Source organism: Ovis aries, chromosome 1 (assembly GCF_016772045.2).
Source record: "Ovis aries strain OAR_USU_Benz2616 breed Rambouillet chromosome 1, ARS-UI_Ramb_v3.0, whole genome shotgun sequence".
Taxonomy (NCBI): domain Eukaryota; kingdom Metazoa; phylum Chordata; class Mammalia; order Artiodactyla; family Bovidae; genus Ovis; species Ovis aries.
In genome coordinates, this window is record NC_056054.1 from 77,843,340 (window position 1) to 77,869,111 (window position 25,772).

A 25,772-nucleotide genomic window follows, 5' to 3' on the forward strand; every position below is an offset into this window, starting at 1 on the left:
TCTCCTCCCTGATGCATAGGGGCAGAACTAAACTAGTCAGGGATGTTTGATGTAGTCATAGGATTGAATATGTATTAATAGAAGTTACATCTTGTACTTAGGGCTGCTCTGTGCTCTCCCCTTACACAGTCCTATCATTTACTTCCTGTCTCAGGGCAAAGAGCACCCCCACATATTCTATTTCAGGATCTCTGGTCAAAGTGAGCCTGGTCTAGAGTCTTAGCTGATTTTGACAGAGGAAGTTGCCACGTATAACTAAAGGCCACATATTATAAGATCACCAAGAACTATTCTGTCACCATTTGCGTTGATCCGAACTGTCTGCATCGCCTTCCCCTACTGTCCTGATTAATGTGTTTTACAAACATGAACGCTGCATGAGTATACATGGCTGTCTATGTCCCCCCCCCCCGCCCCCACCTGTGTTTTTCATTCAGCTTTTCCATAAACTCCCGGCTAGCCAGTTCTCTAGGGAACTTGAATGCTGCAGCTGATGATCCAGAGAACAAAAGGACCACATCACCCTCCAAGATGGGTTTCATCGCCAACCCGTTCACCAACCTCTTGAACGGCAGCTCCCAGCCGCCTGCCAGAAATTACCCTGAGCTCAACAACAACCAGTATAGCCGAAGTAGCAGCAGCGGTGGGGGTGCCCCAAGCAGTCAGCCGGGCCCCCACGGCGCTAAGACCACCGAGGAGCACTCCACCGCCCTGCGGCCCTCCTACACTGGCCTGTCTTCCTCCTCAGCGAGATTCCTGAGCCGATCAATCCCTGTAAGTTCGCAGACACCACCTCTTGGCCCTCAGAAACCTGAACGTGACTTCTGTGCCTTGGCTGGGACTGCAAGTTTGCAGACCACCCCTCTTGGCCCTCAGAACCCTGAGCTCAACTTTTGTGCCTTGCCCTCCCAGCCAAGGCTGCCACCAAAGAAATTTAATAGCGCCAAGGAAGCCTTCTGATCTATGCCTCCCTCTGTGCGATGAAACTGTCTCTGCACACACATTCCGCTGGCTCCTCTTCAAGTAAATGCCAAGTTTCAACCTGGTTTTCTTTCCTCCTCCTTTTTCTTCTCCTCTTCCCTCTCCTTTGTGCGTGATGTCTCTAGGAAAGGAAGCAGCTTTCACTCCCTTCATCGTGGACCCTGTTGACTTCAGTTACTTTTCAGTCTCATTCTCCAATCACTCTGAGTATAGGATGCAAGGTCAGGGGCTGAGTCATATGATGGGCAGCATCTGCTGTGGTTGTGGTGGTATCCCGGCTTTGTCTACATTGTATATCACTGAATTTGGAGTATTTAAACATATAAGGTGCTGATGAACAGCGGCTTCTCAGAAGTAACCATTTAAGCCTTTGACTATGTTACCTTCTGGCAGGAAACTGACCCAGAATTGATTAAATGGCAAATGGAGAGTGTCGATAAGGAAGGCTTATGGGTAGGTACCTGGGATGTAGGAGAGGGGAAGGCAGGGTAACAGGAAGATGTTTAAAATGAGCTCTCACTCTTCTAGAGACAGGATGAGGCTCTCCATACACATTTTACCCATGGGTTCTTCATTTCAGTCCCCAAGCCCAGTTTTTAACCAGTAATCCTATTCAGTTCAGTTGCTCAGTTGTGTCCGACTCTTTGCGACCCCATGAATTGCAGCATGCCAGGCCTCCCTGTCCATCACCAACTCCCTGAGTTAAGTAAAATTTTGTTGGTTCACCCCCCTGTCAAGAATCACTTTAATCACATATGTTGATTGCTTCAAAGGGAATTGAGATGTGTGGGAATGCAAGTTTTGATTCAAGAGAATGAGGACAAAATAGGAAGGAGAAATAGATCCCACACAAGGCAGTGTCAATCAGTATTAGAATGCAACCTTGCCTCGACTCAGGCACAAGCAAGCCCCTAGTGTTCTGGGAAGGCTGTGGTCCTGTGCCCCTCATGCCCACTGTTCTTCAGACACTTCCTTAGCCTTTATTACCCTGGGAAGGGGCTTCCCAGGTGGCGTTAGTGGTAAAGATCCCACCTGCCAATGAAGGAGACATAAGAGATATGGGCTGGATCCCTGGGTCAGGAAGATCCCCTGGAGGAGGGCATGGCAACCCATTCCAGTATTGTTGCCTAGAGAATCCCATGGACTGAGGAGCCTGGCGCGGACTACAGTTCATGGGGTCTCAAAGAATCAGACATGCCTGAAGTGACGTTATCCTGGGGGAGGTGGATCTTTGCAGGGGAGGGAAGAGGAGGAGACATGCGGGCAGCAATGGGCCTCTTAGGGCCTTTTGTGAAAACCCATACCCCACGGTATTAGCTACGGAGATCCACTTTCCTTATATGGCAGTTTAGAAACCACTTTTCTAATGTGAAGATGCGGGGTGTGTGTGTGTGTGTGTGTGTGTGTGTGTGTGTGTGTGTGTGTGTGTGTGTGTGTTGGACTCATTACTACTCCCATCCCTATCTCAGGCCTCTTTTCGAAGTTTTTTTTCCCACTCTGTACACCCACAGTCCTTTCTGGCACATATGATTCTCTCCATCTGATTTTATTCCCAATGATGTTTTTCAACTTTAGATTCCTATATAGACTATAGCCTCAGCTGACCCTATCCCTTAATTTGACTCTAATCCCACTAAGTTATGGGTACCCATGTATCAATAAAACTTAAATCCTTATAACTGGGATTAGATGGAAAATGAAGTATATTTACATTTTCATAACTAGGTTTACAAATTATGTACTTCAGAACAGGAGTTGAGTTCAGTCAATATTTTCATATACTGATTATGGGTCAGCCTCTTTTTTAGACCAGAGTATGAATCTTTCCATTTTTAGAAAAAGTGTTACACATGAAGATAATTACATGAATATCTTGCAGATTTTGTGGCTAAAGGTTTCGTGTACAGTAAGTCCCCTACATAAGAACTAGTTCCTTCTGAGAGTCCAGTTTGTTCCTAAGTACAACAAAGTTAGCTTAGGTGCCCAACTATGAATAATGCAATCAGCTATATAGTACTGTACTGTAATAGGTTTATAATACTTTTCACACAAACATAAGAAACAAACGCAAAAGATAAAGAAAACATTTTCAATTTTACAGCACCATATCTTGCAAGTACAGTGGTACAGTACAACAGTACCGCTGGTATACTGGCATCAAGTAAACAGGCAACAAGAATTACTGAGGAGGGAGGGGAGATGGGAGATGGAAGACTCGAAAGATAATCAGCAATAGAAGACAGAGGGCGAGATGCAATTTCACTCATACCTTTACGCTGATGGCACAGGTTCTGTTTCCTTGTTGGATTCAGTTCTATCTGCTTTCTTGAAAAAACAATCCAGTGATGTGTGTAGTAGCTCTTTTTGTCTCCTCATAGATGACACGGTGGCACTAGATTGCATTCTGAAGGGCTGATGCAGCCTTCCTGTACTGTTGTAGGTTGGGTCCTGGCCTCAAAAACTAACAGTGCCTCCTCAAAGAAAATCTCCTTGCCTTTTCCTGCATCGTGAATCTCTTCGGTTCTTCAATTACTTCTTCCCCTTGTCTCTCTTTGTCCTTTCTCTGGGCCTCCAAGTCCTGGTGCTTCTTAGCAGTACTAGCTACATCACCGCTGCTTTTATGCTTGCTTCTGGACATCCTCGGCTTGAAATAAAGATACTGTACTACTGTACCCTATACAGTCCCGTTCAGTAAAGTACTTGAAAGCACAACCCCTTGTAGAAGATGCATGCATGGGACAATATGCGCCAGACACGTGAACTAACTGATGTGATTGGACATGCTAACGCACATTTGCATCTTTGAAAGTTTGAAACCCGAAGATTCATATGTAGGGGACTTAGCTGTAATCCACATTTATAGCTGAATGCTTAGCTTGGTAATCAGCTTGGTATTCAATTAGGAATACCTAATTGGCAGATAGCTGAATACGTAGCAATACAAGCATTGGTAGTTTGATGAGAATACCATTCTGCTTGTTCTGGATCTGTTCTCCTCTTTTCTGTTGGCAGTGTGGGGACTGCCTAGCTCCCATGCTGGTCCCTCTAGCCACTCTGTCTGTATAACTTAATTTTGGCTTCATTCCATATTTTGTTACTTTTCTTCACCTCTCCTCCTGTGCCTTATCCCTCTCCTGGCCCGAATAGAGTGATTTTCCAATAATGAAATTTAAAGTAATACTCTGTGTTGGCAGCTGCTACTCTTCCCTTTTCTTCTTCTTAAATTTGTTACCTTGTTGTAAAGAAAAGCATTTATAAATAGAATTGCCAGCAGGACAACATTTTCCTCCCTCTCACCCTCCCAGAAAGTAAGAACAGTAGGTGTCTTAGAGCCTATTTTCCTTCCTTCATCTTTGCCTAGAAAACCTGGCTCGCTGGCAGAAAGTCTAAATTAAGATGGAAATTCCCATTTTATGCAGAATAAAATAGGAGGTTGAGTGTTTTCCCTTTATTGTTTCAATGCAGCTTTTGTAATTGTTAAAGGTTTCTTGTCTAAATAAGATGGTCTTTCTTTCCAGTGCTTTTGAAGATGTAAGGCATAGGACTATATCACTCAGCAAAAAAATGTTTTTAAATCCTCAGGTAGGAAATGAAATCTAGATTGCAGTTTCCTTCCCCCACCTTTAAGAAAGACCCAGAAACTCCTAGGGAACGGGGGTTGCCGGGTATTTAGAGGGCGTCTAATATTTTAAAAGCTGCAATTAGCATCTCTTTTGAAAGCTGCAATTGCTTCTCACTTTGTGCAGCAGTTCAGCCCCCAGAAAAACGTGGAAATGATTTCCTTGTTCTGTCATTAAATGCTTTAACACAGAAAACAAGAACAAATGTTAAGGAATCCTTATGGTTGTGACAGAATTCTGAGAAGCAGATTTTATTTTTATTTATTTGGCCTGTTCTGTTCGTCTTGAGGTTTCTACTGACCAGCACAATGCACCAAGTTTCATTTGGGTTGACCCACTTACTGTAAAAAAATCAGTTTTCCCTCCTTGACATTCAGAGGAGTTTTCAAATCTTAAAAGAGTTGAAGGACGTGTGATTATGGTGTGGGTGGGGTGGAAGTATTTTATTAAATTGAAATTACTTGAGGTATCTGTCTTGAATATTTGCTCTATGTTATTTTTAAGAGACTTACCACTGAATTGCTAGTCATCTGCCTTGTCCTTGCCTGACCCTGCAAGTGTAGGTTAGGTCACCGTGTTTCCCCCGTAAACCCTTGTACACCCTGCCTTGGTCTTGATTGTGATACTCAGACTCTCACTTTGCATTTTAATTATCTGTCCACTTATCTGTATGCTCCACTAGAGTGTAAACTTTGTGAGAGCAGGGACGGTATCTCTGTTTTTTACTCTTTTATGCTCTGTGCCTTGCTTATAGTAGGCGCTCATCAAGTACTTCCTGAATATTATGGATGTTTGGATATTTAAATGAATGATTATGCTAAGAATTATTGCTTCCATTTTAAAGATAAATACCTTGAGGATTTGAGAGTTTAAATATTTTGCCCTAGGTTGTACCACAAATATGTTGCAGAGCCATAATTTGCACCTGGATCACTTTGACTACAAAAAGCATTAAAAAAAAATTATTTCATATCATATATATACTGTGATAGGTGTTTAAAATAGAAGGATATCTAAAGGATATCTCTTTTTTTCAAGAAGGGTTAGGAAGTGCTGTAATGGAGGGGTAACGTTTTAGTTGGGCTTTGGAAGATGAATAAGAGCCTTCTAGGAATCTAGTATGAAAATATGAAGAGGAGGAATGGTCATTTCAGGCAATGGGAGCTACAAGAACAGAGATAGAACCTTAGTACTGAGGTTCTTAGGTTCTAAAGACAAGTAGACCTGGGTTCAAATCTTGTCTCTACCATTTCCTTTTGGCAAGTACTTCCCTGGTGGCTCAGAGGTTAAAGTGTCTGCCTGGAATGCAGGAGGCCCGGGTTCTATCCCTGGGTTGGGAAGATCCCCTGGAGAGGGAAATGGCACCCCACTCCAGTACTCTTGCCTGGAGAATCCCATGGAGGGAGGAGCCTGGTAGGCTACAGTCCATGGGGTCGCAAAGAGTCGGACACGACTGAGCGACTACATTTTCACTTTTGGCAAGCTACGTAACCTCTCTGAGCCTCAGTAAATGGGAATAATAATAATCAGGAGCATAACTAGGTTTTGTGCGTCCTAAAACTTAAACAATTTGTTGGGACCTATTTAAGATAAAGAGTACAGACTATTTTTGTAAATTTTATAGACATATGACTGTGCTTTGAAAGGGGTTTGTGTGCCTGTGAGGCCTTAAAGCTAATGTGGTAATGATAATCTTTGTAATGGGGTGATCATTAATTGAGATAAGTCATCTGAAGTAGTTTACATAGTGCGTATAGATAATGCTCAATAATTGTAGCTATAATTGTTTTAAGAGCAATGAGTGTTCAAGTGCAGCTGAAGCTTTAGGTGGTTACCTAAAATCAGGCTGGAAAAGTAAGCTGAAGCCCAACTAGGAGATGCATTTTGAGCTACTGGAACTGCGTTAGCAGGAGTGACTTGATCAGATCTGATTTGATGAAGATAATCCTGGCAATCATGGGGACGGGAGCTCTTGGTAGAAACCCTGAAGGCAGGAGCCCAGTTTGAGCCCTGTCTGCTGTCCCCAGTCCGTACTTCAACAATTGTCCTTGGGTATATTCTATGCTTTTCATAATGACCTGCATTTCAGTGCCCATAATAGTACAGATACATTAAATAATATATGACCAACAACTAACATTTTTATTATGAATTTTAAATAGTATATTTATTTTTATAAATGGATACTTACCTACTGAGGAAAAATTACGGTCTTTAGGAAACATTTTTTAATAATACTTGAGCATGAGGAGTTGTAAAATAATGTTTTTTAATAAAACTATATATATTCATGTTGGCAACAAAATTTTTTTATCACTTCTGTGTCGGGGGTTACATTAATTTTTGCTTTATGAGAACAGCCTTTTATTACAAGCTTTTATTGTATTGACTTCTAGAATATATAAACATATGTGAGATAAGTAGTCCTACAATAAGGTTCTTTTGAAAGCTGCTTTGGGTTTCGCCTATTAAAATCTTTTTTATGACTTCTAAAATTTTTATTAAGTAGTAGCTGATACTAAGCTTTGTTATTCACTTACGTGCTGATCTTCCAACATTTTAAGATTAGTCTCTTGGTGATGCTTCAGATTATGTCATGGTCATTCACTGTCTCTTGGAATTTTCCCGTTCTTCTCTATTCTGTTGCTTCCTCATCTTCTTTGTTGTGTTAGCCTTGCCAATGGTTTTCCTAACTCAGTCTTTTAAAAACATTTTAAATTAGAGGCCGATTGCTTGACAATGTTGTGTTAGTTTCTGCTGTACAACAAGGTTAATCAGCTATAAGTATACATGTGTCCTCGCTGTCTTGAGCCTCCCTGCCCCTCCTCCCTCTCCCACCCTGCTGTGTTGTCATAGAGTGCCCAGCTCAGCCCCCTGTGCTAGGCAGCTGTTTGCTGCTGGCTCTGTTTTACCCATGGCAGCGTATATCTGCCAGTACTGCTGTTCTCCGTTCATCCCACGCGCTCCTTCCCCTGCTGTGTCCACAAGCCCGTTCTCCACGTCTGCATCTCCAGTCCTGCCCTGAAAATCGATTCATCAGTACCATTTTTCTAGATTCCATATATATGCATTAATATATGTATTTGTTTTTCTCTTTCTGACTTACTTCACTCTGTGTAACCGGCTCTGGTTCATCCACCTGTGGCATTGCCTTAAACTTGATGCAGTTTTTCAGCCAAGAAGTACTAATACTGTCGAGATCTTGAGCTCGGTCTCAGTATTGAACCACATCTTCGGCTTTCTTTGAGCATTGGTATTCTTCTATTCCCTTCCCAGGAGACTTGGAAATGTCAGCTGACAAAGCATTGATTTGTTCTGAGGTCAGCATGGTCCCAATAATGCCTTTAAATGTGCATAGATGTTATTTAGATACACACACTATTTGCAGACCATTGTGAGCCTTCTTTCTGATATTAATGAGGTCATCATCTGTGTGGGCTTTGGTATCCTCAGGTTCATTCTCTGATTGAAGGTTATTAGAGTGGAAAGAAAGGATATAAAAAAATAGTATGTTAGCTCAGCTGCTATAATAAAATACCTTAGACTAGCAGTCTATATGGAGAAGGCAATGGCACCCCACTCCAGTACTCTTGCCTGGAAAATCCCATGGATGGAGGAGCCTGGTAGGCTGCAGTCATGGGGTTGCTAAGAGTCGGACACGACAGAGTGACTTCACTGTCACTTTTCACTTTCATGCGTTGGAGAAGGAAATGGCAAACCACTCCAGTGTTCTTGCCTGGAGAATCCCAGGGATGGGGGAGCCTGGTGGGCTGCCGTCTATGGGGTCACACAGAGTCGGACACGACTGAAGCAACTCAGCCGCAGCAGCAGCAGCAGCAGTCTATAAACAACAAGTCTATTTCTCACAGTTCTGGAGGCTGAAAGTCAGAGATTGGGGGCCAGTGTGTTCAGGTTCAGGTGAGTATTCTCTTTTGGGCTGTAGACTGTCATCTTCTCATTGTATCCTCACGTAACTGTAAGAGGGTGACGAAGCTCTGAGTCCCTTTTATAACAATGCCAATCTCATTCATGAAATCTCTGTTCTCATGACCTAATTACCTCCCCAAAGCTCTACTTCCTAATACCATCATATTGAGGAGTTTGGCTTTACCTTTTTTTTTTTTTTTTTAAAGATTTTTTGATGTGGACCATTGAAAAAATCTCTATTGACTTGTTTCTGTTTTATGTTTTGGATTTTGGGCTGCAAGGTATCCTAGCTCCCTGACCAGGGATCAAACCCACACCCCCTGCACTGGAAGGCACAGTCTTAACCATCAGGAAAGTCCCAGCTTTACTCTTTAGCTACCAAGCTTCTACCAGCATTCATGACAACTGTAACATTTTTCTAATCCTTATCATCATCAGTGATTATTGATTACCTCCTATGTACCTCACATTGTATTAGCTGCAGTGCTTATACCTCATCTTCCCAACCCAGGAATTGAACCAGGGTCTCCTGCATTGCAGGTGAATGCGTCACCAATTGAACTATGAGGGAGGTCCATCATCGTATTTATTTAACCCATCATTTACAGATGAGGAAACCAAGACTCAAAGAGGCAGTGACTTGTTCAGTCTCACAGCTGCTTCCTTAGCTCCTGTGATCATTGTTTATATTCATTTGGAATTCCATTTCATAGACCTTCTTACTGCTTAGAGCATTGCTTCTGATATCTTGGATTCTATAAGGCTCCTCTCAAACGTTTACTACCCCCTACCACTGACTCCTCCCCATGACCTCTTTATGACCCCTGCCTGTTCCCTTTCTGTTTACTTCCTTCTGTAACCCACATAGTCATTTCTGCTTCCTTTTTCCAACATTCTCTTTTCCGCTTGAACTTTTTTTCTGTAGCCACGTCATCACTAGCCTCCAAAATTAGATTGGTTCAACCATCTCCTGTTTGCTTACAGTCTCTTCTGAGCTATGCTGGAGAAAATCTCATGACTGTCAACTGATTCCATTTCAAATAAATTTCTAGTTTACCCAGACCCTTCAGTGCTCACGATGAGTTCACTTGGCCTGCCTTGGCTTCCTTTCTCTTCCCTGCATTTGTTGTTCTGTCGCTGAGTTGTGTCCGACTCTTCGGGGCCCCATGGACCGCAGCACACCAGGCTTCCTTGTCCTCTGTCTCCCAGAGTTTGCTCTAACTCATGTCCACTGAGCCGGTGATGCCATCCAACTGTCTTGTTCTGTCATCCCCTTCTCCTGCCTTCAATCTTTCCCAGCATCAGGGTCTTTTCCAATGAGTCATTGACTACTCCAAAACTTTTTCACATTCTTCATCAGCACAAATCCTCCAACTTCCAGAGGCTGAGAACATATAATTTTTCAGGAATAATTCTCCTTAAGTGTTCTCTTTACTACCTCAAAGTATATCTGCATTTGACTTGTCCTTTTATTCCTTTTCAAAAACAGAAGCTCTACTCTTTTTCAGTGGTAACTCCATGAACCTGAGCTATTCTTTGCAGACTGTTTCTGGGAGTTGGCCTGTGCACAGCCTTGCTCTCTTATGTCTCCAGTCTCTTACACCCTATTTGCCTGTCTCTTCACCTGCAATCAGGTACAGGCCGGTCTTACCAATTGCTTCCCTCAGTTCTGCCACCTCTCATAGTGTCTTCTTTATGGCCAGACTTGGACAAGAAAGGCATGTGCACGCCTCCTCCCCGCCCCGCCCCACCCCCTCCTTGTGTGAGTCTTCTCCACTGGCTGCCACTGACTTCTTTAAACCAGATCTGATGACCTCTTGTCAGTTTTCATTCTTCTTCGTCTTTGTGCAGCATTTGACAGTATTGACCACTCTTTTCTCCTATTATTTTGGTCCATTTTGAGTTTTGGAATATTATTTTCCTGTTTCTCCTCCCCTTCCCATTAAATAGGTACCTGTTTGTCCATCTGCCCCTTTATGATTTTTTCCTGTCTCTGACCTTGGTCCACTTCTGTGTGTGAGTAATCATGTCCTGAGCATTGGACTTACATTTCTACCTTCCCTTAGGCAATACTAGGGGAGAATACATGCTCCTTCATTGGTCCTCTCCTCCTCTTGTTTCCTGGCTAACTGATTGTATCTTTGTATATCCAGTCATCCAAGCTAGAAATTTGGAATTGTCTTTGACGCTGCTTCTGCCTTTCCTTCAGCCACGTCCAGCCACTAAGTCCTAGCAGTTTTCCCTTGAAATATCTGTATTTTGTTGTCCATTGTCAGCACTGCTGCCTTCATCGAGGTCTCCATGGACTATTGAAATGGCCCTTTAAATTTCCTTCCTCTATTTTGCTGCTGTGCTAGATTTCTGAGACAAGCTGATCAAACTATTCCTGTGTTCAGAATCATTCACTATCTCCACTTCACAGACAGGGTCTGATCTGGACCCCTGGTCTGCCTTCGGGGCCCTTCTCCATCAGTCCACGTGCCTCCCCACCGGCTCTTCTTCAGCAACTCCAGCCAGAATCCTGACTCAAGCTCTGCCTCCTGCCGAGTCCTAGCGCAGGTGGTTTACTCTGCTTTTCCACCTGTCTCTGCTTGGTTATATATTTCCTGGCCTGGCTCACTAGTTTTCTTTTCGATAAGGCATTTGTGACCCAGGTATTCAGGCAGAATACCTTTTCATGTCTTATAGGATTTTGTTCACAACCCCCATCCAGCCCCTGCCCCGGGTTTCCCGAGAGAATCAGCTGTATATGATTCTCTCTCTCTTCTGCTGGCTTTAAAGTTTCTCAGAGGCATCTTTGTTTTCTCAGGTTCCAAAGTATAGAAAGCGCCTAATAAATGTTTATTGAACTAAACATTGGTTAGCATATCTAGGTTCACACATGTTAAGCAGAGGGCTAATTAGGGGCCCATTATTATTGCAAGCCCAGGAAGCACTAATAGCAAGCAAACAAAGTTTCAGCATTAGCTTTAATACACAGTAATCTGAGAGTTTATTTTTTTCTAGAAATGTGACTTTACTAAAATAAGAGAAAATACATTTTAACCAAGCTTGCATCAATATAATTTTGGTGTTCAGATGAACTGAAAACTCATGCGATGGTTGGCTGAGTCAAGTTGGGTGTCAACAATCTGTCACCTAACAATTGAGCTCTTTATGATTGTTGAAGAGCACATATTAAGTTCCTCCAGAAAAAAGATCTATTAAAAGTTATGTAGGAAGGTGAAAGAATAGTTATATAGCATTTTAGTTAACCAAAATCAGATTGTTAAATCTTTGGGTCCCTGATGTGCTTAGAGAACACTATAGAAAAATGCTTACACTTCTTTCAAAGCTGATTTTATCACAGAGCATAGCCTTTTTGTGTTAATATGATGCCAATAAAACATTATTCAGCTGTGCTTCTGCTGCTGGTGTGTGAAATCACGTTTGTGGAAATATGTATCAATGCATGCATTTTGTGTGTTGCTAATTTACAAGCACTACAACTGGAAACTCCATTGCAAAGCCATAAAAAGCCCAGGAGTATAGAGGCAGTTATAGATAAACTTATTTTTACCCAGTGTTTATTTTTTTCCTCATTTGTTCACTAAATCTTAAAATACTGGACTTATATATATGATACCATATTGCCAAATGTATTTTTTCTTTTAATTATCAATGATACCATGAAAACAAATCACTTTTTAAAAAATTGAGTATAGTTGATTTATTGATTAGTTTCAGATGTATGGCAAAGTGTGAAATCACTTTTTTCCTTGTAGGTGCTTTTGCCTGGGTAGTTAGAACTCAAACCAGGGTAACTGGTAGATTATTTTTTTCTTCCTTAAGGGACTTGGGAAAATGGGGAAATGCAAGAAAGAAGTGTGCCAAAAGCATGTGGCGATTTTGACCTACACCAGATCATAGGGTCCTTTGGTTCAAGTTGTTTGAACCTTAAGACATTATTGCACTGTTTTGCTGGCAAAGACCTTAACTTTAATTATTCGTTATGTTTTGCTGGTTTTGATAGTCAAATTATAGTTTTATTTGTTAACTATTTGTATAGTATTTATATCTATAATTATTAGATATTTTTCTACCATGATTAGATAACTGGGCTGTTTAAAAAAGAAACTCCTCCAGAGTAGCTAAATTTTTAAAAGTCACTACCTACATCTGCCAAAACAGATTAGTAGCACATTTCCAGAACAGAACAAATTGTCTTGATCTCCTTACCTAACACTATGTTTTGTGTCAAATCCAACTGCTTTCAGAGCAAGAATTCTTGATGGAAGCTTATATTTTGACATAAAAATTTGGGGGGCTGCAATGTGAGGTAATTTTGTCCTTCATTTGCAGGCTGGATATTGCTATATTATTCATTTACGGTATTCATACTGTAAAAATACTATATAATCATGCTAAACTTGATCTAGTCTTAACTCACTAAACCCTATTGAACTCAATGGGCACATGAACTTGAATTTTCTATATGAGAAATTAAAATCTCTTGGTTATTTAAATAAGTGCTACTTTGTAAAATAATATTTACACCTCAGGTCTCCCTTCCTTTGTAATCATTTCTTTGTCTTTGCTGAGGACTTTTTGTTGTTACGTATTTCAGATTGATTAGGTATCCTTATGGTAATGATAAAAATTGGCAAGGCCGAATTAAAACTTTAATCAGAATATTTAAACATGGGCGTTCTAATAAAATTTCTTTATGGAGTATTACTGAGAATGCTTTTGGGTTCAGTCCTATGGAAAATCATTTAAAAATCTTATTTACAGTAATAAATAGTATATTCTCTTTGGTCTGTTAATATTTCTTTGCTTGCTCAGGCTCATACCCTACTCATTTTTTGTCTGTGTCAGGTGATAGAGAATGTTCAGTTGATAAGGACTGAATCACAGGACAAATGCTTAAAGTGTCTTGAGGCATTACATTGTGGAAGCATAGACTTTGGGCTTTGTAGCCAGACTGCTGGAGTTCAAATTCCTTCCTGGTTGCATGATCTTAGGCAAGTTGCTTTAATGTTTTGTTCCTCAGTTTCCCCATCTCTAAAATGAGCTGTTCAGAGCGTTTAATGAGCTAACACACATAAGATGTTTAGAATTGCGCCTAGTATGTAGAAAGTACTCAATAAGTATCTTTTACAGAATAATTGACCTGTAGCATATCTAATTTATCAAGAATTCCAGTTAGTTGTACTTCAGTTAGTCTATCTTTTGAACAATAAAATCAATAATGATATTGTTTCTACAGTACATGATGCATTTACATTTTTACTGTAAAAATTAAAAATGCTAGTAACTGGCTATTGTGTTTTCTGGAACATTAATAGCTTTAGGATACATGTACATTTAGAAAGCAGATGAACCAGATACCCTGAATACAACCTCATCATATAAACATGTAGTGCTTGAAATCTAAATGTCATTGTCACTCTTGTCCCCCCAGTTAACAGGCCTTGAAATACTAGTTATACTTTTTTCAGGTGGATAGGTCATGTAGATTTTAACAGTTCTCTTCCTTCCCTAAGTCCACTTCCATTAAGATTTTCGTTTTAGACTGAAAATGAAGAGGAGTTAATTTGTTACAAAACATTGATGTCAGAATGATGTGCTAAACCTGTTTTACAGATCTCTCTTTTTTTTAACTTTATTTACACCATATAAAGAAACCATGGAATATGTTTGGTTTGGTTTTGAGAACTTTGGTATCATATTTTTATCCCACAGTACCTAATGTATTCATACTACAGATATTCAGTCATTGTTGAATGAATTAACCAGCATGACAGAAGACTAATGAATATATACTTCACGTGAATGATTGAAATCCTTAATATTCTGGGAAATGTTTCCATTTTTCAGTTCAGTGTATATCATGATTCCATAAATCATGTAAATATATGTACAGACATATTTTTTATGTATATATTGATGCATGTATAAAACACTTTGCCCTGGAAGAAAGTTAGTTTCACAAAGGTCACTTGTCTAGCATCTGTTCGTTTGCTGTATCTCTATTTATTGAGAGTTGATAAAACTTTAAGATACTTGCAAAAACAACTTTGTTGTAAATTTTCAAGCAATCACAGGAGCTTTATAATTTCTGCTAGTGATAACATGAGTAACTTTCTAGTTAGAACAAAAGTGAAAGTTAAAATATTGCCAAGAAAACATTGGCCAATGTATAACCTGCATATGTGGCATTTTTGCAGCTACAAACACCTTGTGGCTCTGCCCTCATGGCCTACTGGCCAGATTTCAGAAAAAACTGGGATAAAGCACCTAGAAAAATGATAGTCCACTTTTAAGCTCTAAATGCTAGGTTGGCAGCTGTTGTCTTACAAGTTAAATGGGCTTCAAGGCATTGGACCGGTTTCACTGGACTTTCTCTTTTATTCTCTAAATTCAGATGTATTTACAATATAGTACCCTAAGTCTTGATCATCTCTCCTGTTTTGAAGCCTTTACATAAACTACATCCTTTAGTCATTTTGCCAAGCCTTTTCCTTTTTTTCCTAATACTCTTGACCTTTAACCTCTTTGAAACTTACAGCCTGAGAACACACCTACCCTCTACTCAACCTTCCCTTTCCACTCCTTGCCTAATCCTTTGCTTGTGAACAGTGTTACTCTTACTCTGTGTATATTATTGCTTAATGTTGGCACATTTGTCTTTTCACTTTATGTCTGTGTGACAGCGTGGTCTTTTGCCCTTTGAGGTCAGGGACCATAACTTTTGACTCATGGTGTTGATAGATTCTTACGTACAATAGTAAATGGATGTTGGTAGGATATAAAATTCACTGAGATTTTGAAGCTAATCAAAGATAGTTTGAATCCTTTCATAAATTATTTGCAAAATGAACAGATTCTTTTTTTTTTTTTACTGATACCTATACTATCAAAAAATGGACTGGTCTCAGAACTGATGACCTATTAATAAAATGCTGCAGATAAATTTGCAAAATATTTATTGGAGGAACAGAAGAGGGCATTTGGTAGCAAATCAAGTAAGCTTTGTTTTTCTAAGGTATTTGATTAGAATTGTGCAAAAATTCTTAATGTTATGTTTCTTCTAACTGCTGTTTGATGCTCAAAAACTGTTGGCGGATTTTTCTGTACCTCTCTATCTTTCCCTGGCTTATGTCTGTTATCAGTGCATTCTGATTACATATCCCAAGCATGCTCCTTTTATATGTTGTTATCTAATGTGATATGGGAAAAACTGTGTTTATGTTTTTGAAACTTGCCCCTGTTTATTATGTTATGACTGCAAGACTCTTCTGCACAAAAGCTTTTTGGGTCTTAAGATCAAATTTCAAAGCTAGAAGTGCTTTGTGTCCCCCTAAGTGGAAAGAATTTATAAGGTATTTATAACATTCGAACATTCTTAAGGAGTCTTACTTTTAAATGATGGCTAATTCTACTGCATTAGAAGCATTAAACTTCATTTTATATGTGTTGAAATAAAAAATATATATTCCTTAAATATACTTTAATAATCTTCAATTTAGTCTCAAATGTCATTTAATGCTTTTGAGTAAAATTCAATAGTATTGTCCAAAGGTAGAAGTGAGTTGAATGCTACCTATCAACTTCCAAATAATACTTAATTTTTAATCACTAGTACTAAATTAGTAAGCCTTTTAAAATATAAAGTTTTCTTGTAATCACTTTACCTTGAAGAATAATTGAATATCTCATTTTTAGCAAATCCTTTGTTTCTCTCATCTTTTTCTATTTTTCTTAGTTCGTTTCACATATCCTTTATATAACAGATCCAACTGCTTTGTGTTGAAGGGAAGAGCTGCATGATGCAGGAGAAGTTTTGTGTGTGATGGAACTTAACCTCAGTTTATGTCTCTCCCCGCACAGTCCCTTCAGTCTGAATATGTTCATTACTAAGGCCTTGCCACTCCGGTGAAAGCTGTTCCACTCTTTCATGCAGTTCCGCATCTGGATGAGCAGTGTAGAGGGAAAACAACTGCTTGCTGGAAGGATATCTCTGCCTTTTTACCTTAAATTAAAGAGAGCACTCAGATAAGACCTTCATGAGACTTGTAACCAGAAAACTCTGGTTAATGACTACTCTAAATGCACTGAAACTATGTTTATGGAGATGTCAACTTTTTAAGACAGTTTTCATGTTGAATTTGGTATTTTGGAAGGTTATTTTTAATGTATTTTGGAAATACATTTGTGATTACATTTACATGTACAGTATTATATTATGTATGTATTGTGAACTTTAAAAGAATATTTTGATAAATTTATAAACATATAAAATTATGTAAAAACTAGACTATATTTTGACTTAGATTTTCTTGCTGTTTCCTACCAAAAATTTGTATTTTGAATTTATTTAGTATGGTTTTATCTACAATGAATAAATAATTCCTCTTTATTAAGAAAAAGTAAAGGAGAAAGTTTTTAGAAAGTGATTTGTATGTTTCCACTATGAATATGGCACATCAATTCATTCTTTTGGGAAGTCAGTCTAACTTAATAAGTTTATCCAGGTTTATCTCTTAGCAAGAGTACAATTGTTTGATACGGCTGATTAAGATCATTTCTTTTCCCTTTGTTTTTGTTGCTGAGCCATTTAGTTTTGCATCTTTGGAGGTTTTAACAAAATTTAACATCCAGTTGAAGATCAAAATTCACTGAATGTTTTTCCTTGAAAGCATAATTTTTCTCTATGAAATGACTCAACAGTCCAAATGCTTTTACTTCTTTCCTTCTCACAAAAGAATTCTTAATCCAATTGGAATATTTTGATTTTGGTACGAGGTTTTTGCTTGTATTCACACATGGTCTGGCAAGTTTTAAATCAGCAAAGAAGATTCAAAGGATGCTGCTAAGTAGTTTTCTGTATTAATAAAGGAAACAAGTTTAAGACAGATCACAAAACCCCTGGCACACAAGCTAGCATATCTGAAACCTAACGTGAAAATGAAGGGACTCCAGGTACTTCACAGTCCTTTCCTGTAAGTGTAAGCTTACATTTAGGGTCCAGAAGCCTGTAAACCTTTTTTCCATGGGGAGCTGGGGAGTATTAGATCTCATTGTCTTCCGTGCTGCTCAAGAATGGACTACTCAGGCAGTCCGGTGGATTCGTATGAAGTGCTTTACTCTCAACACATTGAGTTATTTATCAGGTATTTATTAGAAGGGGGTACCTTGAGGCTGTTATACATGCTTCAGCAAAACATCTTGTTTGTGTCTTACTTTTTAAAAAAGGCATTTAAATGAATGTTTGACTCAGGTTCGTTAACCTTCAAAAACTGCAGTACCAAATAATTGCACTAAACTGATGAAAAAAATGAATTGTATGTTTTAGGAATCAAAAATTAAGTGGAATTAAATTGTATACCTTTTCTAAAGCTAAAATAGTAAAATATTTTATTATGAGTTATTGTAAAAAATGATCAGTTAATTGTATAGGAAAATGATAGTATTATTTCAAAATTATCAGTGAAAAGTAATTCAGATGATATTTGACGAGTGGGGGAAAGGGAACCATATAGACAGTTGTAGTTCTGTGAACACTAATTGTGTGCAGCTACTAAGTGATTGTAAAATTGACTACTGTAAATTTTCCATAATTATATGTGTATATTAGTCATATGTATCTACATGGGTATGTCTTAAAATTATTTATACACATGTACATACATAGACAAATCAAGAAGAATATGTGTATAATATAGAAAGTATATAGCAAAGTGATTCTACTCCAGTAATAAAGATTGACATGTAGTTTGTTATGAATAGTTTACCTTCGAAAATATATTTTGTTCTATTTTAAGGTGTAGAAGAATACACTGCTAATAAATAATAAAAGTTTTATGCAATTTACATTCTCCCTGTCTTTTGTCATTTGGATTTGGAGTATCAATGTACTGAAGTATCTTTATAATTTTACATTTAATTCACTCTACATTTAATTCACTTTTGAGTTTCTAAAAATCTCCATTCCAGATTTTTACTGACTTTCCAGGTTGTGGCCATTCCTGAATTATATGACAGTGAGCACAAAGAAATCTTACACTTCAAATTTCACAAGAGTCAGATAATATCCAGCCTTGTATATTTAATTTTCCTTTTTGTTAATAAAACACTGTTCATGATCAGTGTTTAGGGCTTGCTTGATCATGGGAAATAGATGGGGAAACAGTGGAAACAATGTCAGACTTTATTTTTTGGGGTTCCAAAATCACTGCAGATGGTGATTGCAGCCATGAAATTAAAAGATGCTTACTCCTTGGAAGGAAGTTTATGACTAACCTAGATAGCATATTCAAAAGCAGAGACATTACTTTGCCAACAAAGGTCCGTCTAGTCAAGGCTATGGTTTTTCCTGTGGTCATGTATGGATGTGAGAGTTGGACTGTGAAGAAAGCTGAGCGCTGAAGAATTGATGCTTTTGAACTGTGGTGTTGGAGAAGACTCTTGAGAGTCCCTTGGACTGCAAGGAGATCCAACTAGTCCATTCTGAAGGAGATCAGCCCTGGGATTTCTTTGGAAGGAATGATGCTAAAGCTGAAACTCCAGTACTTTGGCCACCTCATGCGAAGAGTTGACTCATTGGAAAAGACCCTGATGCTGGGAGGGATTGGGGGCAGGAGGAGAAGGGGACGACAGAGGATAAGATGGCTGGATGGCATCATTGACTCGATAGATGTGAGTCTGAGTGAACTCCGGCAGTTGGTGATGGACAGGGAGGCCTGGCGTGCTGCGATTCATGGGGTCACGGAGAGTCGGACACGACTGAGCGACTGAACTGATCATAAATGATTGATCATAGGCTTCGCAGGTGGCTCAGTGGTAAAGAATCTGCTTACCAACGCAGGAGACTCAGGAGACACGGGTTCTATCCCTGGGTTGGGAAGATCCCCTGGAGGAGGAAATGGCAACCCACTCCAGTATTGTTGCCTGGAAAATATCATGGAGAGAGGAGCCTGGCTGTTTACAGTCCATGGGGTCACAAAGAGTCAGACACGCCTGAACATGCCCGCACAGAACCACTGTGCTAAGTTGGTCCTGTACTGAGCAACAGGAATTATGAATAATCAATGTTTATCAAACATTAGGTTTCTTTTGAGAAAGAATAGGTGTTTTTCTTAAGGGAGAAATTCTAGAAATGAATCAGATACCACACACCTTGCCACTGTTGGGTCTATGCCCTGAAGAGCTGGCTTGGGAGGAAGAAGCTACATTCTTTACTGGAGATATTTTATGTATTAAACTGGATCTCTTTGGGTTGTGATGTTCCTGATGTTTTTCTCCTCTCTTTTATCTTCTAAAAATTTTCAGAACACATAGGAATGGTTGTGGGTGGGAAGACAGTTTCACTTCTTGAGTTGGGAATCTGCCAATTAGCTGTTCTCACAACACTGCCTGAGACAGCTAGTTGGGGTACCAAGGTTGTCATGAGCCCACATCTTAGAGAAGGAGATTTCTTCTGAATTCATGAACTTGTCTAGAAGGGCAGAAAATCTTTTTCTACAGATCTAGTGCCTATGAAAAAAAAATAGTCGAAAAAAATCAATTAACTAATTCCAGCACGTTTCTCACCTATTGAAATCTTGAGTTCACATGGTTCTGTTACCTTAGATGTCAGATGACTTCTAAATCTCAGCACACACCTGGAGAGGCTACCCTGTTATGGATTTGGCTGTGATTTACATAACAATGGGAACATAAGTTTACCAACAGTAAGCTCTACAAATGTATTTTCAAGACTGTTCTCACTTGTATGCTTTCCTTGGTGATGTGTTAAACCAACACTATGTTAAAAAGTTTCTACTTTTTACTTTGGGAGGAAGAATCTCAGTGTGTAAGGGAAGAAGCTCAGTGTGTAAGCTGAACAGTACTCCGTGGTGTTTCATGTCACGTACAAAGCCTGATCTTTCCCCAAGTGCCCTTGTAAGGCATAGTTGATGCCAGTGAAAGCCTTGCAGTGCTCTTGGCAACAACTGAGCAAAGCAAGAATTTGCTCACTGCATGTCTCCTGAGAAGATTAATTAGAGAGGTGTCCAATTACAGCAGGATACAATTTACAGCATAAGAGAAAACTTTTATTTACACATAGGTTGCATAGAGGTGGCACCCATGGCAGAGAAAGTAGAAAATAATTGCATTAAGTTATTTTGAGCTGGGTTGAAATGTTAATTTATTCCCACCCAGTTCCTTCTCTATGGATTGAATTGTGATAATCATCTCAAGAAGGAGAAAAATAGATTTTCTAGAGAATTTAAAACTTTTTTGGTTAGTGCAAGTAGAAACTTATGTTGGAAGATTGCTTTTAATGCAAGATTCAGTTATTTTGAATTGGGTTTCAATGGATGAACATAAATTATTTGATCTTTTCACTCACCATGCCTACTTTAACTTAAATTAATTGACATTTTCACTCACCTTGTCTTGCTTTAAGTTGAATACCACCAAAAAGAAGATGACTTTCATCATCAGTTGCTATTTCTTGTTTGGTTTGAATCAAGTTGATCAAAGCTTTATTGAGAAGCTGGATCACAAGTGAAAAATGAGTTAACTGTGGAAATGACTCCAGCTGCAAATGTTTATATTTACATTAAACTTCAGAATCAGGGGTAACGATCTATCGGATGGGTTTTGTTTATTTATATTATGGCTCTCCCAAAAAGATTTAAGGTGGTTTTCCATTGAGTCGCAGAGTCAGAGATGACTGAACGTGCACACACACACACACACACACACACACACACAGACTGGAGCAGGCATATCATGGAGGATTAAAAACAGAGGGCTTCGGAGAGCAAATTTGGAGGCAACTGAGGCTGAGATTGAAAACTGAAATGAACTGCTCCCCAAACGTCATAGAATATGGGTCTTCTCTTAGGTTGGGCACATTACACCAAGTGCACACCTTTAGTCAGCTCCAGGGCTCCTTAGTGGGATTTATTTTACTCAAAACATTAATATTAATATGATTGTTAATCATAAGCTCTATGCTGTACAGTGGGTCTCTAGAACTCATTTATCTTGCATAATTGAAGCTTTGTTATTTGTTTGACTAATTTGCTAAGAAGGTAGATCTTATGTTGTGTCCTTACCACAAAATAAAACTAATGATGATGATAAAGATGGGAGGGAACTTTTAGAGGCGATGGATACGTTTATAGCATATACTGTGGTGATGTTTTCATGGAAGTATACTTCCAAACTCACCAAATTATGTATATTAAATACGTCCAGCTTTCTGTAGGTCAATCATACCTCAATAGTCTTGATATTCAGATCTCCCAAAATGATTATGTTAGGTACATGGAATAGAAATTTCAAAAGGCAAATTGAAACCAGAGACCAGAATGGTATAATAATAGTCCATATAACTATCTATCTGTCTATCTGGTGCTGCTACTGCTAAGTCGCTTCAGTCATGTCCCACTCTGTGCGACTCCATAGATGGCCGCCCACCAGGCTCCCCTGTCCCTGGGATTGTCCAGGCAAGAACACTGGAGTGGGTTGCCATTTCCTTTTCCAATGCATGAACGTGAAAAGTGAAAGTGAAGTCGCTCAGTTGTGTTCGACTCCTGGGGACCCCATGGACTGCAGCCTTCCAGGCTCCTCCATCCACGGGATTTTCCAGGCAAGAGTACTAGAGTGGGGTGCCATTGCCTTCTCCATCTGTCTATCTATCATCTATCTATCTAGTATTTACTGACCTTTACTGACAGCTTTTCCTTCTCCAGGGGATCTTCCCGACCCAGGGATCGAACCCAGGTCTCCCGCATTGCAGGCAGACACTTTAACCTCTGAGCCACCAGGGAAGCCCCTTTACTGGCAGCTAATGGAGACTAAGCTATAAAGTGTAACATGTGCCTTTCTGTATTGAAAAGTAAAACTTGAAAGGTACAGGAGTCCCAGAGACTTGAGATTAAAGAAGTCAATTTTGTCTGTCTTCTAAAAAAAAAAAGATAAAAAAAACCCTCTGGGGGAAAGGAAACCCATTTTTTTAAAATATAGGTTTCTTGCATGTAGAATTTTAGCACCATACTGCACAAATTCTAAGGGGGCTTCCCTGGTGCCTCAGTTAGTAAAGAATCTGCCTGCAATGCAAGAGACTCAGGTTCAATCCCTGGGTTGGGAAGATCCCCTGGAGAGGAAAATGGCAACCCACTCCAGTATTCTTGTTTGAAAAATCCCATGGACATTCTAAGAGAGATCCCACACTCCAAGAGGCAAGATCCAGGATCCAGACCTTTTTTTTTTTTTCAGTTCTAGAAGGATGTAACTAATTAGCTTCTCTTCGAGCTTGGCTTGTAAAGTAACCGGCATCTACTGATGGTGACCAGCAGGATTGGAAATACCTAGTTTTCCTGATTTGAGGAAATATATAAAATTCACTTTTTTCCCTTGGCCACTTTTCATACCCATATCTTTCACAAATATAGCAGTCAACTGCAGACTTTTCCTGCAAAGAATTGCCAGTAACTTACCACTTAGATCGCAGGCCTTCGGTGACCAAAGGACACAGGCCTGGCGCTGTGTCCAAGGAGGACACTCTAGAAACCATTCAATAGATCAAGCGCGGGTGCCAGAGTCACTGGGCTCCCGATTCTCCTGTCCCCTCACCACAGAGCAAGCGCTGCCTTGGCGTCCTCTTTCTCAGATACAGTACCAGAGGCCACACGAGGGGTACTGGCCCTGAGATGGCAGCTCTCATGGCAAGCAGAACTGCTGAGAAAGATTGCTAATTGACAAAGCTGACAAACTGAGGCTTTAGAATAGTTTGATCTCTTTTAAAGTCAAATCTTGGGCTTCCCAGGTGGCGCTAGTGGTAGAGAACCCGCCTACAAATGCAGGAGACCTAAGAAACTCAGGTTCAATCCCTAGGCCGGGAAGATGCCCTGGAGGAGGGCATGGCAATCCACGACAGTATCCTTGCCTGCAGAATCCCCATGGACAGAGGAGACTGGTGGGCTACAGTCCATAGGGTCTCAAAGAGTTGGACACAACTGAAGCTACTTAGCACAAAGTCCAGCCTTGGGGAAAATTATCCTGAATTAAGGATTCCTATCTAAGTGACAGGTGGTTAGGATTTTTCATATCTAAGGTAAACCACAAAAGGAAAGTTCACCCATCTGGTCCGGAGAAGAGATACTAATATAGGAACTGAGCCAAGGGCAGATTATTTATCAGCCAGTCTGGATAGGAGAAGCCCTGTTTGTTGGCAACCCCAGGACCAACTCCAGGTTTGATGATTAGCTAGAAGGACTCACAAGACTCAGCATATGGCTGCACTGCCAGCTAAGTCTTATTCCAGTTGGATGCAGAATAAACTGAGCAAAGTTGCCAGGAATGAGGTCTGGAGGAAACCATGTGCAAGCTTCCAAGAGTCCTCTCCCAGAAAGCCACACAGGATGTGCTCCAGCAACCAGTGGTGGCAACACATGGAAGTGTTGTCTACCAGTGAAGCTCATTAGATACTAAGCACCCAAGGGTTTTTTAACTGGGGCTAGTCATGTAAGTAGCCACCACCAACATGAACCAAAATTCCAGACTCGACAAAGGAAAGCAGGAGGACAGCCTGCATAAAGCTTATTCTTTTCCTGGTCCAAGGACAATGAAGCACCCTTATCATGAAGGGAAGTCTGATAACAGCACAGGGATTTGTTTACCAGTCACGTTCCCAGATGCAAGCCAAGGCCAACCTTGAGAGCAGGGTTTTCTAAGGACACTAAACCCTATTTTGCACACTCTGTATCTTAGCCAAATGATCTGTAGTAGCTAAAGCCCACTTAAATTAACATGCAGTTAATCTTACCTTATGAAGTGAAACTGAAGTCTCTGTTATCAAAAGACTTCTTTGTGGATGGAATGAGTTGTGATCCAGGAGACAGGACCTATCCTTTTGAGTTCCCACTGTTCCACGTGGGCCAGGGTTCTGGTTTCTGTTTGTTTTTAAATGGAGACATTAGGAAGTCCTACCACTTGCCCTCACTAAACACTACTGGTCGTAGCAGACACGCCAGCAGCCAATGTCTCTAGTATTCTAATCTCTTGCAGGGCAAACTAGAATAGAAAACGCTCTCTGAATCTACTTTGTTTTAAGAAATTAACTGTCTAAATTTTTTTTTCTCCTAATGTTTACCCATTATTTAATATGCAAAAAGAAATAAAAATACAAGTTAATATATTTTTTTGTTCCTTCTTTTTAAAAATTGTTACTGGAGTATAGTTGATTTACAATGCTGTGTTAGTTTCTGCTGTATAGCAAAGTGAATCAGGTATACCTATATCTACTGCTTTTAGATTCTTTTCCCACATAGGTTATTATAAGTACTGAGTACACTTACCTGTGCTATATAGTAGGTATATTAGTTATCTATTTTAAATATAGTAGTGTGTATGTGTCAATTCCAATGTATCCTTCTCCTTGCTTCCCCTCCAACCATAAGTTTGTTTTCCACATCTGTGACTCTATTTCTGTTTTATAAATAAGTTCATTTGTAGCATTTTTTTTAGATTCCACATATAAGTGACCATCATGTGATGTTTGTCTTTCTCTGTCCGACTTCCTTCACTTAGTATGGAAAAATAACCAGAATAATTTTAAAATATTGCAATTTTTAAAATACTGAAATAAAAAACATTGAAAATTAAATAAAAATATAATTAATATAAGTAAAAAATTAAAATGATAAAAGATTTACATAAATTGACCTGCTTAAAATAAGACAAAAGAATAAAATATGCAGTGGAATAATGCCATTAAGGAACTAAAGGTTTAAAAGAATGAGGTAGGATAATCCAAAATAAATTAAGAGTAAATCAAACAAAAAAGATCTGGATTTTAAAAATAGTAAAACATAAAAGATGAAGGTAAGTTTAAAGCACTCTGAATAAAGCAATAAGACTTCTTGAGCAGAGGAAATTACAGATGCTCACTGGCCTCCCAGTTAGCCTAATCAGGTCTTGTGAGAGTCAAATTGCCCAGGCAGACTATTCCAAGGAAAAGACCTATGAACAAGATGTTTTATCAGCTCAAATTCTCCCAGTTAGATTTCCAGGCTGTCATGTGCAGACCTGCAAAAGCTGTTAAACCTTGGGGGAATATTAAGAATATGCTATTCTTTTTGAGTGATTAAGCCAGACAATGGGCTAAGTGCCATAAATCTATAAGTAAATCTATAAGGTATCTTACTATGGAAACCTCAGAGGTATTAGGTCGATTCTGAAACAGAGGTGAAGTGAAATGACTTG

At 39.4% G+C, this 25,772-nt stretch overlaps 1 protein-coding gene across 13 annotated transcripts in view; it reads left to right on the forward strand.

The window, feature by feature from the left end:
* The window catches only part of CDC14A (cell division cycle 14A), a 210,407-nt gene extending 192,024 nt beyond the window's left edge, over positions 1–18,383 (forward strand). For 7 of the 13 annotated variants that reach the window (XM_060412161.1, XM_042251431.2, XM_042251438.2 and 4 more), the window contains one exon: positions 438–18,383. In XM_060412161.1, the coding sequence (XP_060268144.1) occupies positions 438–960 (523 nt within the window). In that variant the 3' untranslated portion in view covers positions 961–18,383. The remainder of the gene's footprint in view (positions 1–437) is intronic. The other 6 variants (XM_060412179.1, XM_042251452.2, XM_042251458.2 and 3 more) reach the window with 1 other exon arrangement.
* The last annotated feature ends 7,389 nt before the right edge of the window (positions 18,384–25,772 follow it).